General features: G+C 53.8%; 1 protein-coding gene across 1 annotated transcript in view; it reads right to left on the bottom strand.

Annotated features, from left to right (window-relative positions):
• MSN (moesin) overlaps positions 1-12,776 on the bottom strand; it is a 250,128-nt gene extending 237,352 nt beyond the window's left edge. The window contains exon 1 of the mRNA XM_085608290.1: positions 12,392-12,776. Coding sequence (XP_085464416.1) covers positions 12,392-12,403 — 12 coding nt within the window. The 5' untranslated portion in view covers positions 12,404-12,776. The remainder of the gene's footprint in view (positions 1-12,391) is intronic.
• Positions 12,777-15,949: the final 3,173 nt, after the last annotated feature.

Here is a 15,949-nt window from a genome sequence, read left to right as displayed (position 1 = left end):
TCTAGCGAACATTATGAGGAACGTAGGCGTGGTACATATTCACAAATGCAAAATACCACAGAGCACTCAAAACGGGCCAAAAAAAAGAAGCACGAAAAGATGGCAATCGAACTCATGCGACGACCTACCAAAAGCCTATTGAGAAAGAAGTCACTGACTTATGGCTCATAAAACACACACACACATCTTCCCGCCTTCTTCACACTTCAACAGAATTCCTCCTACAAGCTCAGCAGCTGTGTCCTTCACCGAGCCTGACCCCAACCAACACAAGAGCTTCCAAGGCACTGGGAGATCCCCGCTGAGCTGAATAACTAAAGACACTTTGCACAACACTCACTGTGGACATTAAGTAGCTGATGCGGTCTAGCCAATAGAAGAGTCCCAATCTGTGTAACCTTATAGGTACAGCGCCGCCTCTTCTTAAAGAGTCTTCAACCCGCCCCCAGCAAAGATGCCATAGCTGAAACACTGTGGCCTACTTTTAGGAATGGCCACAGCACTATTAACTCAGGAACCATAGTTAATAACAATCACGAAAATGGTAACCTGTGGGACAACGTGGTGACCCATTGCGGCACCCAAGTGCTTCTTCCCCATCACCCCAAATGTAACACACAAACGCCCAACACCCAAGGCCAGCGATCAACAAATGCAAGAACAACCCTGGAATCCCATCAAGGTCATGGAGAAGCTTAGACCATAACTAGTTCTGCACAACCAAAACGTGTTCCTTCACCTCAATAGACCTAAACTAGCATCAGAAGCAGAACACCCTACTCAGCCCATGGATAGCCCACTGAGGAAAGGCCACCCCCTGGTTTATAAACAATATGCCTGGGCTTTCCGTTTGACTCGATTCCCTTAAACCCCCTGTACCTCATCAGCAACAAACACATTTTCAGTTGAGAATGCTTAAATAAGCCCCTCCCCTCCCCAAACAACTTTCCTTCTGCCAGAAACTTTATAGGCACTTGCCGCTCTGCAACCCACAAACCAAGCGCAAACTGATATGCGTGAAGAGCCTAAGTGTCCCAGGAAGACCCTAAACCCAGGCAGTGCAACCGCCTCCTTCCAGGGGGAAGGCACAAAGAACAGATGGACGGAATGCTGAACAAATCACACATGCACGCCCAGTCACACATATGGCTTAAATTCTTTGTTTTGTTGCTAATGATGCCACCCCGGTTTGGAACCAGCCATATGAAAATCAGTCATAACCCTGCTCCCGGTGGAAACAGTCCAGTCTGAACTGCCAGGCCCTCTCTGGACCACAAAAAAGCAACCTGGGACCGGTTTCATGGTATCACCCCTCATCAGTGAGGCTATCTTGAATCTGGTGATGTGGCGAGCAGGTGCAGCCAGCCCGCTCAGAGGTAGGGGGGAGGGGAGGATGCGTGAGGTAGGGGGGAGGGGAGGATGCGTGAGGTAGGGGGGAGGGGGGGGGGGGAGGATGCAGGAGAGGTGGGGGGACAATGCGGAGGAAACAGCTAAGAAAAAAATCAACTTAAAAAAATAAAATAAAAACGTTCCTTTTCACCGCTTCCTTGCCAGTCTCTCCTCCATAGTCCTCCCTCGCTCAGAGGGAGCCACAGGAAGCATACCTAGGTTCCCAGTCAGTCAATCACAACGCTGCCTTAGCAGCGTTGCGATTGGTCTGAGCACCGTTTTTTGGTACTCAGACGCTGACTGGAGGTCTGGGCATGTTCTCCACGTAGGCGGAGATGCAGCCTGCATGGAGAACATGCAAAGTGCGCATGATTATTTTTGTCAAAGCAGTCATTGGGCACTTTAGGAGGGTGCAACCACTTCTCCCCTGCCCCACCCCTCACGCAAAGCTGTGGGCGGAAGTAGGAGAAAATAAAATGATAACGCGAGTTGATATAATTTTATTTTATCCATCTTTAACTGAAAAAAAAAAAAAGCAGTGGGGCGACGCTACTGGTGGCTAGCCCAGACCCACGTGCGGGCATACCCTTTCCACTTAGGGAGACATTTGCAAAAAATAAACAACTCAAACCTTCAGCCCCAATCACTGATCTGGGTTAAATCCATCGTTTTGCACCCACGCCCTTGCCTCTTTCTTCAGACAATGCTGCTGCAGGAGTGCAGACAGCCCCACCTTCAGCACTCAAAACTATAATAAGAAGCCTTTTGCAACTGACACGTGTAACTCCACGTCCAAAAATGCTGCAAGTGCCTTGCTCAAGAACAAGTGCAAAACGCACAAAATATTAACTCATTGACATTTCTAGGCTTCAAAAGAGTGACCAAAAAAGGGGGAAGAGGGAAGATAATCTGCTTAGAATAATGGCTTATTATAAGTATCTCTGCATTGGGAATGTGCACTGAATGTGACGTATTCAGTGCTTTAAATCTAAATATAAAAGTGTAGGTACTCACTATTTAGAGAATGCGTTTGCTCATGAGAAGTGCCGGCACTCTCCCATTAAATGAGTTGCAGCAGTGCTGAAAAGTGCCGGCACGCTCCTTTTGAATGTATTGCAGCAGTGCTGAGAAGTGCCGGCACGCTCCTTTTGAATGTATCGCAGCAGTGCTGAGAAGTGCCGGCACTCTCCCATTAAATGAGTTGCAGCAGTGCTTTAAAGTGCCAGCACTCTCCTTTTAAATGTATTGCAGCAGTGCTGAGAAGTGCCGGCACGCTCCTTTTGAATGTATTGCAGCAGTGCTGAGAAGTGCCGGCACGCTCCTTTTGAATGTATTGCAGCAGTGCTGAGAAGTGCCGGCACGCTCCTTTTGAATGTATTGCAGCAGTGCTAAGAAGTGCCGGCACGCTCCTTTTGAATGTATTGCAGCAGTGCTAAGAAGTGCCGGCACGCTCCTTTTAAATGTATTGCAGCAGTGCTGAGAAGTGCCGGCACGCTCCTTTTGAACGTATTGCAGCAGTGCTGAGAAGTGCTAGCACGCTCCTTTTGAATGTATTGCAGCAGTGCTAAGAAGTGCAGGAACTTTCCCATTAAATTATTGAAGCAGTGGTGAGAAGTGCAGGTACTCTCCCTTTCAAAATGGCAAGTGCAGGCACGCAGTACCGGACAGTACCTGCCCATTTAAAGCACTGGGGTACAGCCTTTCGCTTTCAGACAGTGGTCAATCTGGTGAGGGAGTGGCCTCAGACTGCACGGTTGTTAAAACGGAAGAGTATGAAAGACAAGAGTGGGCACTGGGTTCATTGCCTTCATCTCAAACCTGGGCTCAGTCTCCGATCATCTACAATGCCCGCAGGCGTCTTACTCCATAAGTAGCGATGCCTTACATCTGTAATCTTACAGATGTGGAGTACGAGGACGGCAGGGCTGGGCAGAGTCCGCCACGTGACCGACTCTGCCCAGCCCTAGCTGCTTCCCGGAGGAACTGTCTGGTTATGAAATATTGTACATTTCCACACCGACCTGCCCAGCTCTGCAATCCTGCATTTCTACAACTCAAGTTATTTATATGTGACCGGTTAATCCTTGGCCCTCGCGGCCCTCGGGGCACTCATCCGGCAACGCTATTGTAAGTAATCTTAACTACTTTAAAGATATAAAAGCAGCAGATCCCAGGGCCAAGGAGGCACTGGTTACAGAACTGAGGAAGTGGGGTTACACATGAAAAAAGGAAACCAGATGATAATGCCTCAGTGATCAATAAAGCCTCATTTTTGTATATTTTTTTAGCTAAAATCTTTTGATATGACAAATAGCTGATGAATGAGTGAATGGCAGATGTGAGAATAGATGCAGAGAGGCGACTCGATTTTGGGGTGTGGGTACCAGTGAGAGGAATAAGAATGAATGAATACTAGGGGCGAGTATGGATGCAAGGGAATAGACGGGTCAAGAGTTGGTCTGCGGCATGTGGAGAGAGAGTGGGTGTAAGTACTGACAGCAAGGGGGTGGGAGCACACTTCCAAAAGAACAAGTGGAGTGGTTTGAGATCTATAAAATCATGTGTTTTTTTACAATTTGAGCAATTGTGTTTTTAATTCCACCGATCTGAAGGTGTAGAAATATTCCCGAGGAGTCGTCAGTAAAGTTACTCCAAACCAAAAGCAGACCAACAACCCCTCCTGTGAGGTTACAGAACAAGTCTACCTTCGGGCTGTGCAACATCTGTGTCGGGCAGGGACGGCACACTCACTCACCCGATGGGCGACACAGAGCACCCCCTTATAACTCTATAGTAGCTGCACCCCCGTGTGATGATAAACCGGACGTACATGCCATATCTGGAGCACTGGTGTGATAAGTAGCCTCCCAAACTAGCCCACAACAAATAATACACAACACCCCTGGGAAACCAACACCCAATGGCATAACGTACAACGACGGGGCCCCCTGCGGAACGTGGTGACCCTCCCATACCTCACAGACATGCACAGAATTTAGGCTGCATGGAGGCCCCCTGGAGGGTGGGGCACTTCTGAGTCACAAATACTGAGCCCCCAATACCTTGAATCTACCCTACCACCTCACTGAGACCACGCTCACCGAAGCAAATACACAAACACCCACTCGGAAACAGCAAAGACCCAGTGTGACCGAGTTCACTTCCACCCTGATGGAAGCAGGCCCGTGTCAGTGTATCTACAGGCAGCGGGGCAAGACCACCCCCGCTAACAATTGAGAATGGCATTTCCAGCCCTTCCCTTGCAGGGTGCACGTGCACTGCTGCAGCCACACTCACCAAACGTGCTGCCTGCTGCCAACACAATTGACAACATGCTCTAGGTGGGGCCCTCGGGGGGCCAACAGAGCCAGCCAGCTGGCAGCACATGCGAGCATCCTGCGCGAGGCGGCAGGCTGGGGGCAACAGGCTTGTGTCCTGCCTGGAAATGTGATCTTTAAATCCTATGCAGTTGTGTAAAGTGTGACCAGCCTCACGTGACTTCCAATGCACCATGTGCCATTACTGTTGTGAACAACATCCTTAAAGCTCAACGCCTGCACCAGCCTGTATACTAGTGCTTACAACCTGTCAAGTTATGACTAAAAACATTTTACAAATGGGCTTAGAAGTCTACAGTTAGGCACTACCATGCCCTGCACTGCCCACGTCCATCTGGCCTCGCCCCACCCTGGAGAGAAGCTGGCCTCCAGTTACTCCACTCCAGCGCTGCTTGTGACACACCAGCCTCTTGGCACTAGCGTTGATCACAGAAAATAATTCTCTGCTGGGCCTGGTTTTGGAGATTCTAGTTAGTCCAAACGCCTTTGAACATGCCTATTTTCACTTATTTTGCTTTTATCATCAGGTAGGGATAGGCTAGAAAGCTGTTAAAAACTGTCCTTTCATCTTGCATTCGCCATTTCAAATTTATGTTTCAGATGGAAAAATGCATACTTTTACTTATTTTCTAATTAGGGTGAAGGGGCCTCGGCCCAAACATACCAGCCACGACTTAGAGTAATGGTCAGGCAGCAACACCGATGGAAGTGCAGGGCCCAGACCAGATGTCACCGGAGGCACCATAAATGTGTCGAGAACATTCGCCTACATCAAACAGGAGATGGGATGTCACGAGAACCCCCACGGCTGCCCATGAAAGAGTGGGAAGGCATCGGGTTGTATTTACATCCTCTGTGATGGTGAATTATGCCTGGTGTCAATCTGGGGTGCAGAACTGCCTCTAATACAAATTGACTTTTTTTTTTTCATCTCTTGCCTCGCACTTTAAGCTCCATTCACCTCATTGTGAAAATACTACAAGGCACAGAGTTTGGAACGGGGATAGAGCACGCCTTGCATGGGGCACCTTGGATGCACACAAGCTCAGACGTCCACATGCCCTCAATTCTTGCTTGGGGTCGGTATCCAATCGCAAGCGGTCCAAAAAAGAGACTGCAATTTTAGATTGGGCTTCAACTAAAATCAGCACAGAACCCGAAGCAGCAGAAGAATGAAGTTTTATTGCTATCATTTGCAACTGCATTTCTATAGCGCTTCAAAGTTCAAACCCATGACTAGTGGCTGAAGCGCTTTTCGTGGGCAGTCAGCTGTCAGCACGCTACTCCCATCACCTGGGACCATGAGCGAGAGCTCACAGGGATGAAGAGTGTCGACCCTCTGCTTTTAAAAATGCCACAGCAGGCACCTGACTCAACCCGCCCAACTATCTCTGACGTGCAGTGCCGTTGGGAGTCGGAACTTCAGAGCTGGGTACAAAATGCTCCCGTGTTGAGGCCCCTCCCAAGTTCAGGTACCAACTCGAAGCTCCAGGGAGCCGAGACAAGCCGGGGAGTCAGGCCGGGACAGCGCTCGGGCGGTAATTACAGTAAGCCAGGCTGCCAAAAACAGTAAAGTCAAAGTTTCCCCAACAATCGCGGGCACTGTGAGCGCCCCGTGCAGGGGAGGATGTGGGGAGGGCGGGCCCCTCGAAGGAGTGGCGGGGGCTGCTGGGGAGGGCAGGCGAAGAGCAGAATTACTCAGACGCCTCAGCCCTGCTCACCGCTTTCCCGCCTGCGTGACTCACCCACATATTTCAAGAGAGGAAATCCTGCGTCTAAACTGTGCTCTCAGGGCCCAGTGTTATGCAGCTTCGGTGCGAAACACCGAGCCAATGCATGACGAAAACCGCGCCTGGTCCGAGGGCACCTTCATTTCGGCGACACGGCGCAATGTTCACCCTTATGAGCGTGGCAAAGGCCGCTTTAATGCAGCAGGCGTCCTGGCTAACCCCAAGCACTACTCAAATGACACTTAACTCACTAGCACCTAGCCTCCTCTCCGAGCTTATGAACAGGCGAGGGTGGGACTGCGCGCACACAAAACACAACCGGCATTTTAAGTTCCTTTTATAAAGACAAAAGTGGCTGGTTTTCCTGTTTGCTGAACTTCACCCGAAGAACTACACATTCCCTCCAATATATTTCAATGGATTAAAAGGTACTGAATGACGGGTTTTCAAATTAAATTTGAAATGACATTTCTCGGTTAAAAAAAAATGTAAGCGGGAATGTCAACTTTGATCCAAAATTCAGGTAAAACAAGCATGCATAGCCAATAGGTCTCGCCTTTGGGACCTTATAAGTGTTTAGCCATGCAACAGTTGCATAACTAAATACTTATAAGGTCCCAAAAGCGAGACCTATTGGCTATGCCAAGCGGCAGTGCGGCCGCGAAAGTGATCGCGGACAAACATCAAAGCGGCCGCGAAAGTGAAAGTAATCTCGATCAAGCGCGGCGCGCGCGCACATGCACTGTAGCTCTTGGATGGCCATGGTAGCACTTTTTGGAGCCCTCTCAAAAAGCCTCGCCAGACCAGCGCATGCGCTGGGTCAGGCGAGACCTAAAAACCAATCACCAGCGCCCCATAAAGTCCACCCCCACACTCCGTTATTCAGGAGTGCGCATAGAAGTGCGTGAAACACCGTTACCAATCCTGCATTTCAGCCGGTTGTATCCTGGAACCTGTAGTCCGGCATTTTCTCTTATTGAAAGAAGGGGGTTCAAAAAGCATATTCCGCACAGGGTGGTCGTCCGCAAAGTCACATAGACCTCTGGTTAAATTCATGATATGGCGCAAATTCGCAGCAGGGAGACAGCGACGCAAACGTCGCCACCGCTGGTATTTTTACTTAGAACATAGGCTTGGAAAACCAGTAGAGGACTTAAGAGGAAGACGTGCTATTTACGCGACAAAAAAAGTGCACTTTTGTAGAAAAGCTCTCATACGTGCTCCCGGATAGTACACGATTTCAATGTTCCCTTGTGTTTGGGGGTTTGCGACAATACGGCTGGAAGGGGTGGAGCACACCAAAGAAACGTAGACAAGACATGCTGCTTCTGGCGAGCAAGTGTGAGCCATAAACCTCAAGCACACCCAGAAAGGGTGTGCATCGACTACCTCACAACTATTGTGCCAACCCCCTCCACCCCACCATCCAATCCGGTTCCATTGGTTGTCAAAGCAGCCGACTCATGCAACAGTTGCAGCAAGGAGGCCACTTCAGATGTTAGCCCGCCCTCGTATGCCTCAGTAGCCCCTGTGCGTCGCCAAGGGGCGGTCTCAGGGGTCCCCACAGTCAATCTTGTGCAGAATCAACTCACCCGCTGGTAGCCTAACTGTCCCAGCGCCACAACCCCGGACAGCCTCCGTGCCCCCCTTACACCCATGGGCAATCTTTGTGCCCCCCCCCTTCAGTCTCACCCGTGGGCAACCCCCCACCCCCGGTACCATAAGTGGTGCAGTGCCTCGTTCATGTGCAGCCTCCCGCTTCAGTCACAGTCAGCCTCGGTGCCCCGGCACATCCCCCCTATAAGGTTGTTAGGCAATGGCGCCCCCCCCTGAGTGCGAGGGGGGGTGCTCAGTGCCTGATGACTCACCCAGTGGGGAATGCACCACCGTTCGCTAGCCTCCGCGGAACCTTTTGGGCATCCTCAGTGGTACAAGGCCGCACCCCTCGGTAGTAACAAGCGGGCCAACGTCTTACCTCTGGGCAACCCAATTACTCAACCCTGGGCGACGCCAGTACCCTTAGAGCTCCACTCTGGACAACATAAGTGCCTCACCCCTGCACAACCCAAGTGCCCCCCCCCCCCGAGAGCCTCACCCCTGCACAACCCAAGTGCCCCCCCCCGAGCCTCACCCCTGCACAACCCAAGTGCCCCCCCCACGAGCCTCACCCCTGCACAACCCAAGTGCCCCCCCCCCAGAGCCTCACCCCTGCACAACCCAAGTGCCCCCCCCCCAGAGCCTCACCCCTGCACAACCCAAGTGCCCCCCCCCAGAGCCTCACCCCTGCACAACCCAAGTGCCCCCCCCCAGAGCCTCACCCCTGCACAACCCAAGTGCCCCCCCCAGAGCCTCACCCCTGCACAACCCAAGTGCCCCCCCCCAGAGCCTCACCCCTGCACAACCCAAGTGCCCCCCTCCCAGGGCCTCACCCCTGCACAACCCAAGTGCCCCCCTCCCAGGGCCTCACCCCTGCACAACCCAAGTGCCCCCCTCCCAGGGCCTCACCCCTGCACAACCCAAGTGACCCCCCCCCCCAGGGCCTCACCCCTGCACAACCCAAGTGACCCCCCCCCCAGAGCCTCACCCCTGCACAACCCAAGTGACCCCCCCAGAGCCTCACCCCTGCACAACCCAAGTGACCCCCCCAGAGCCTCACCCCTGCACAACCCAAGTGACCCCCCCCCCCAGAGCCTCACCCCTGCACAACCCAAGTGACCCCCCCAGAGCCTCACCCCTGCACAACCCAAGTGCCCCCCCCCGAGAGCCTCACCCCTGCACAACCCAAGTGACCCCCCCAGAGCCTCACCCCTGCACAACCCAAGTGCCCCCCCCCAGAGCCTCACCCCTGCACAACCCAAGTGCCCCCCCCAGAGCCTCACCCCTGCACAACCCAAGTGCCCCCCCCAGAGCCTCACCCCTGCACAACCCAAGTGCCCCCCCCAGAGCCTCACCCCTGCACAACCCAAGTGCCCCCCCCCCAGAGCCTCACCCCTGCACAACCCAAGTGCCCCCCTCCCAGGGCCTCACCCCTGCACAACCCAAGTGCCCCCCTCCCAGGGCCTCACCCCTGCACAACCCAAGTGCCCCCCTCCCAGGGCCTCACCCCTGCACAACCCAAGTGCCCCCCTCCCAGGGCCTCACCCCTGCACAACCCAAGTGCCCCCCTCCCAGGGCCTCACCCCTGCACAACCCAAGTGCCCCCCCCCCAGGGCCTCACCCCTGCACAACCCAAGTGCCCCCCCCCCAGAGCCTCACCCCTGCACAACCCAAGTGCCCCCCCCAGGGCCTCACACCCCCCCCAGGGCCTCACCCCTGCACAACCCAAGTGCCCCCCCCCCAGGGCCTCACCCCTGCACAACCCAAGTGCCCCCCCCCAGGGCCTCACCCCTGCACAACCCAAGTGCCCCCCCCCCAGGGCCTCACCCCTGCACAACCCAAGTGCCCCCCCCCAGAGCCTCACCCCTGCACAACCCAAGTGCCCCCCCCAGAGCCTCACCCCTGCACAACCCAAGTGACCCCCCCCCAGAGCCTCACCCCTGCACAACCCAAGTGCCCCCCCCCAGAGCCTCACCCCTGCACAACCCAAGTGCCCCCCCCAGAGCCTCACCCCTGCACAACCCAAGTGACCCCCCCCCAGAGCCTCACCCCTGCACAACCCAAGTGACCCCCCCCAGAGCCTCACCCCTGCACAACCCAAGTGCCCCCCCCCCCAGAGCCTCACCCCTGCACAACCCAAGTGCCCCCCCCCCCAGAGCCTCACCCCTGCACAACCCAAGTGCCCCCCCCAGGGCCTCACCCCTGCACAACCCAAGTGCCCCCCCCCAGGGCCTCACCCCTGCACAACCCAAGTGCCCCCCCCCCAGGGCCTCACCCCTGCACAACCCAAGTGCCCCCCCCCCAGGGCCTCACCCCTGCACAACCCAAGTGCCCCCCCCCAGAGCCTCACCCCTGCACAACCCAAGTGACCCCCCCCCCAGAGCCTCACCCCTGCACAACCCAAGTGACCCCCCCCCCAGAGCCTCACCCCTGCACAACCCAAGTGACCCCCCCCCCAGAGCCTCACCCCTGCACAACCCAAGTGACCCCCCCCCAGAGCCTCACCCCTGCACAACCCAAGTGACCCCCCCCCAGAGCCTCACCCCTGCACAACCCAAGTGCCCCCCCCCCCAGAGCCTCACCCCTGCACAACCCAAGTGCCCCCCCCCCAGGGCCTCACCCCTGCACAACCCAAGTGCCCCCCCCCAGAGCCTCACCCCTGCACAACCCAAGTGACCCCCCCCAGAGCCTCACCCCTGCACAACCCAAGTGACCCCCCCCCCCAGAGCCTCACCCCTGCACAACCCAAGTGACCCCCCCCCCAGAGCCTCACCCCTGCACAACCCAAGTGACCCCCCCCCAGAGCCTCACCCCTGCACAACCCAAGTGACCCCCCCCCCCAGAGCCTCACCCCTGCACAACCCAAGTGACCCCCCCCCCCAGAGCCTCACCCCTGCACAACCCAAGTGACCCCCCCCCCAGAGCCTCACCCCTGCACAACCCAAGTGACCCCCCCAGAGCCTCACCCCTGCACAACCCAAGTGACCCCCCCCCAGAGCCTCACCCCTGCACAACCCAAGTGACCCCCCCCCCCAGAGCCTCACCCCTGCACAACCCAAGTGACCCCCCCCCAGAGCCTCACCCCTGCACAACCCAAGTGACCCCCCCCCCAGAGCCTCACCCCTGCACAACCCAAGTGACCCCCCCCCCAGAGCCTCACCCCTGCACAACCCAAGTGACCCCCCCCCCAGAGCCTCACCCCTGCACAACCCAAGTGACCCCCCCCGAGCCTCACCCCTGCACAACCCAAGTGACCCCCCCCGAGCCTCACCCCTGCACAACCCAAGTGACCCCCCCCGAGCCTCACCCCTGCACAACCCAAGTGACCCCCCCCCGAGCCTCACCCCTGCACAACCCCAGTGACCCCCCCCCAGAGCCTCACCCCTGCACAACCCAAGTGACCCCCCCCCAGAGCCTCACCCCTGCACAACCCAAGTGACCCCCCCCCAGAGCCTCACCCCTGCACAACCCAAGTGACCCCCCCCCGAGCCTCACCCCTGCACAACCCGTGACCCCCCCCAGAGCCTCACCCCTGCACAACCCGTGACCCCCCCCAGAGCCTCACCCCTGCACAACCCGTGACCCCCCAGAGCCTCACCCCTGCACAACCCGTGACCCCCCCCAGAGCCTCACCCCTGCACAACACAAGGGACCCCCCCAGAGCCTCACCCCTGCACAACACAAGTGACCCCCCCCCCCCCCCACAACACAAGTGACCCCCCCCCCCCCCACAACACAAGTGACCCCCCCCCCCATAGCATCACCCCTGCACAACTCCCCGTCTGCCCCATCCCTGGGCAGCAATAAGCGGGTTCAGTGTCCCTGCAGAGCTGCATACGTGGCCCAGTGCCCCCGCTGCGGCCAGCCTCACAGCCCCATGCCCTCACTCCTGGGCAGCTTCGATTCCCACAGATACTGACCCTGTGACCCCAGAGCATCACTCATCAGTTTGCGCATACCCACAGCTTCTCACCCCCGACCGAGGGCCGGGAATGAGGCTTTCAAGCAGCGTTAATGCCTGGTTGACTCCAAAATGCGACTTAGTGGTTTCAAAAATAGCCTTAAATGCAAACTGCTAAGACCCGCTGCAAATTTAGATAAATGCGCTTTGTGTCTGTGTGTACAAAAACCCGCTGTTCACCTCAGAAAGACAGACACCAGCAGCAAAACACAACGGCTCACGCGCCGCCCGGCCCTGGAGTCAAAGTTGCAACTTGGCGTCTCTCCACGCTCACAGCCAGACAGCGGCGCTCAGGGCCCGGCCTGGCGGGCCCTGGAGGGGCCCCCGCTCGGCCCCGACCCTCCCACGCACCCCCAGGGGCGGCAGAGGGCACTCACCGTCTTCGGCATCTTGGGGGGCTGTCTTCACAAACTTTCCACAACTTCTGCCAGCGGCTCCTGCTGCTCCTCTCACAGCCCCTCCAGGGACGAGTGGCACCGGGAGGCTGTGGGGGGGGGGGGGTCACACACCGGGCCTGGGGGGGCTCTCGCCGGGGTCTGCTTCTCCTACTGCCCGGGGTCGCGCGCCTCTGCTCAGCCTCTCCCTTCTCTCGGCGCGGCTTCCTGCTAACGGAACTCAAATGTCTGTGCAAACCACACCCAGGGGATGATGAACCGCGCACACACTCACTCACTCTCAGTGCTGCCGGGGGAGGGGGGGAGCCAGACTCCTCCCGCTCTGGGATCCGCAGCACCAGCGGCAGGGCTGCCGACTGCAGAGCACACGCACTAGCGCATCCCTGGCCCTTTTCAACTTTATATCCTTAATTTGGTTACTCCGTTGCATTGACTTGTCGGTTCTTTTTCATTTCTATGACAAAGAACACAAAATGTATTAAACAATGCAGCTTGTACTTCCCAATCGCACCTATGTCTGTTTGAGACCTTTTAACCAGAATCACTTTGCATTGTGGGACTTGTAGTTTTGTTTTTATTACAAGTATACGTCTGTAAACTCTTGGCTGCATAATGGTGTTGGCTAAAATTCCAGGCATGTTGGAAGAAGCCAATACGAAAATGAAGAGGCAACACCAAAATGAATTATTCTTTTTTTGAAACATGTTTTATTGATTTTATAAACATAAATGAAAAGAAAAAAAGCATGGGACACATATCAAGGATATTGGTTGCATGTGACAACAATTGATTTAAAGTACATAATTAGAGTTAGTATATAATATTTCGACTACAAGTGTTCAGGAAGCTGTGTCCAACCCAATGTCACTAAACAAATTGGGACGAGTGTAGAGAGAGCAAATGGAACATATGGAACAGTGCCCCAGGAAGGGGCTGGGTTCAACCCCATGGATGCTTTTTAAAATAGGGAGAAAAAAAGGGGGGGGGGTTACCACTCTGGGATGCAGGGTCTGTATGAGATGAAGGATTGGGCTGGGATGAGTCTACACATTACGAAAGTCCCCCAAGGGAGGTAAGACAGGAGGGAAGGCCTCACTGGAAGGATTCCAGGGACACCTCTCCACCCTTTCCCAAAAATGATCCAAAATTCATTATTTGGGTATAATCTTTTGTTGGGTCGTCCTCGAAGGTCGATAGCTTATCCTCCTCTTTAAGCGAATATCCAAAAGACATGGCGAGCAAAAAAATCCTGTATTTGTTGGATAATTAGTTATTTGTGATACACAGAATATCCAACACGTTTCGTTCCTACACGTGAAACTTCATCAGGGCTGTTAAACAGAAAGTAATAAAATTAACAAACTAATGCCCATCATTACATTTAAAACACCTACTCCTGTCTATACACATCTTAGCTTAAAACAAGGTCTTAGCGGCTCTCTTAACCTGAGACATGAATAGGGTAGTATCAATACTGGACCATCATACCTAAACAGCCGCATACACTTCCACCAGCCTGTCAGACACCTACACTCTACCTCACACTCACTTGGACACACTCCCCCCACATTTACAAAAGCAGAGCAGGAGTTCGCTCATTTGCCTACATCGCACCCAAAACATGGAGTGACCTCTTTCAACACATCCGAGCTTCCTTGTCACTTCTTGAGTTCTGAAAGAAGCTGAAGACCTGGCTCTTCAAATAGCGAAGCGAACACATCTACACACCTGCACAAGCACCTGGATACCCTCACAGGTCATTAGTGCCATACAAATCACTATAACATAACAGTACCAATTATGTCAGGAGCAAATGCTGTGGTAATGAATTTCAAAACAGCCTTGTGATTCTTATTGATTTAACCAGACAGAATACAACGTGGTAATGCCTAAAACAAAACATGCATAGAAGGGAGTATGTGTTTTATTAATTCTTCTGCAAGCTCCACTTCCACTATCAGAGATACGTTTAGGACTCACATACATGGGATTGCTGCTTATATTAACCCAGAATGTCAAAGGGAGGCGGATATGTTTCTTTAACGACTCTTCGATTTCGAGCCTCAATAAGAGTATGAGTGTAGTCTCAGATTTTAATTGCGTATAATATGTGTGTTTTATTGTAATGATGTGCAACAGTTTGTTAATTTTCCTATTTTCTCTTTCATGGAAGACCTGGCTTGGCAGTTCGGGCTGGACTGTTCCCATCAAGACTGATTTGCATATGGCTGGGTCTGATCTGAGGTGGCAAAGTGAGCTAAAGAATGATGATGGATTCAACCCAGATCTGTGTCTGGGGGTGAGTGTCTGAAAAGTTTCAGCGCTTCGTCCATCACCTCCTTGTGTTTGCTTTGTTCGCCCTAAGTTGGCAGGGTATGCCCAGACGTGGGTCCCTTGCTCACTTGCCACTAGATTCAAACTAGCCTGGCTGATGAAGGGTGTTACCTGGAAACCGGTCCCAGGATGCTTGTTTACGGTTCAGGGAAGACCTGGCTTGGCAGTTCGGCTTGGACTGTTCCCATGAGGCACAGGGTCAAGACTGATTTTCATATGGCTGGGTCTGATCTGAGGTGGCGAAGTGAGCTAAAGAATGATGATGAATTCAACCCAGATCTGTGACTGGGGGTGAGTGTCTGAAAAGTTTCAGCGCTCCGTCCATCACCTCCTTGTGGTGGGTCCCTTGCTCACTTTGCCATTGGATTCAAGCTAGCCTGGCTGATGAAGGGTGTTACCCAGAAACCGGTCCCAGGGTGCTTGTTTACGGTTCAGGGAAGACCTGGCTTGGCAGTGCGGGCTGGACTGTTCCCATGAGGCACAGGGTCAAGACTGATTTGCATATGGCTGGGTCTGATCTGAGGTGGCAAAGTGAGCTAAAGAATGATGATGGATTCAACCCAGATCTGTGACTGGGGGTTGGTGTCTGAAAAGTTTCAGTGCTCCATCAATCATCTCCTTGTTTTTGCCTTTTTTTCTCTTGAACAGCCCTGATGAAGTTTGAATATGTAGGAGCGAAACACAATGACTGCTCTGTGTATCACGAAGAATTAATGATCAAACGAATAAAGGATTATTTTGAACAAGAACACATGAACCAAGACTAATGACTCTGTCTGTCTTTTGGATATTCACTTAAAGATGAGGATCAGCTATTCACTTTAAAAACGATCAAACAAAAGTTTATATCCAACTAATGAATTTTGATGTTGCCTCGCCACTTTCGTATTTGACTTTCCTTGTTTGAGCGTGGGCGGCAGGCTCATGGAGGTGGGCAACCTTTGCAGTTAGAACTCAGTGTGTACTTATGAGATGTGCAGGCAGCCACTACAACTGTCTCTTTTTATGGTCTGGATTGACAGCGCAGGTGTCACCAGACAATTATGAGAGAATCACCAGAAGAAGGGGTTTGGCTCCGCCCACGTGGTGGGAGCCAGGAGTACATGTGGGCAGTAGTTGTGTGGTTTCCCACCACACATCTCTGATCTTTTTGTTTATTATCCAGCAGCTTGACCTTGAGCTTTCAGGGACACACACATGACACTG

Source organism: Triturus cristatus, chromosome 5_2 (genome assembly GCF_964204655.1).
Source record: "Triturus cristatus chromosome 5_2, aTriCri1.1, whole genome shotgun sequence".
NCBI lineage: Eukaryota > Metazoa > Chordata > Amphibia > Caudata > Salamandridae > Triturus > Triturus cristatus.
This window is presented reverse-complemented; position numbering and strand designations above follow the sequence as displayed.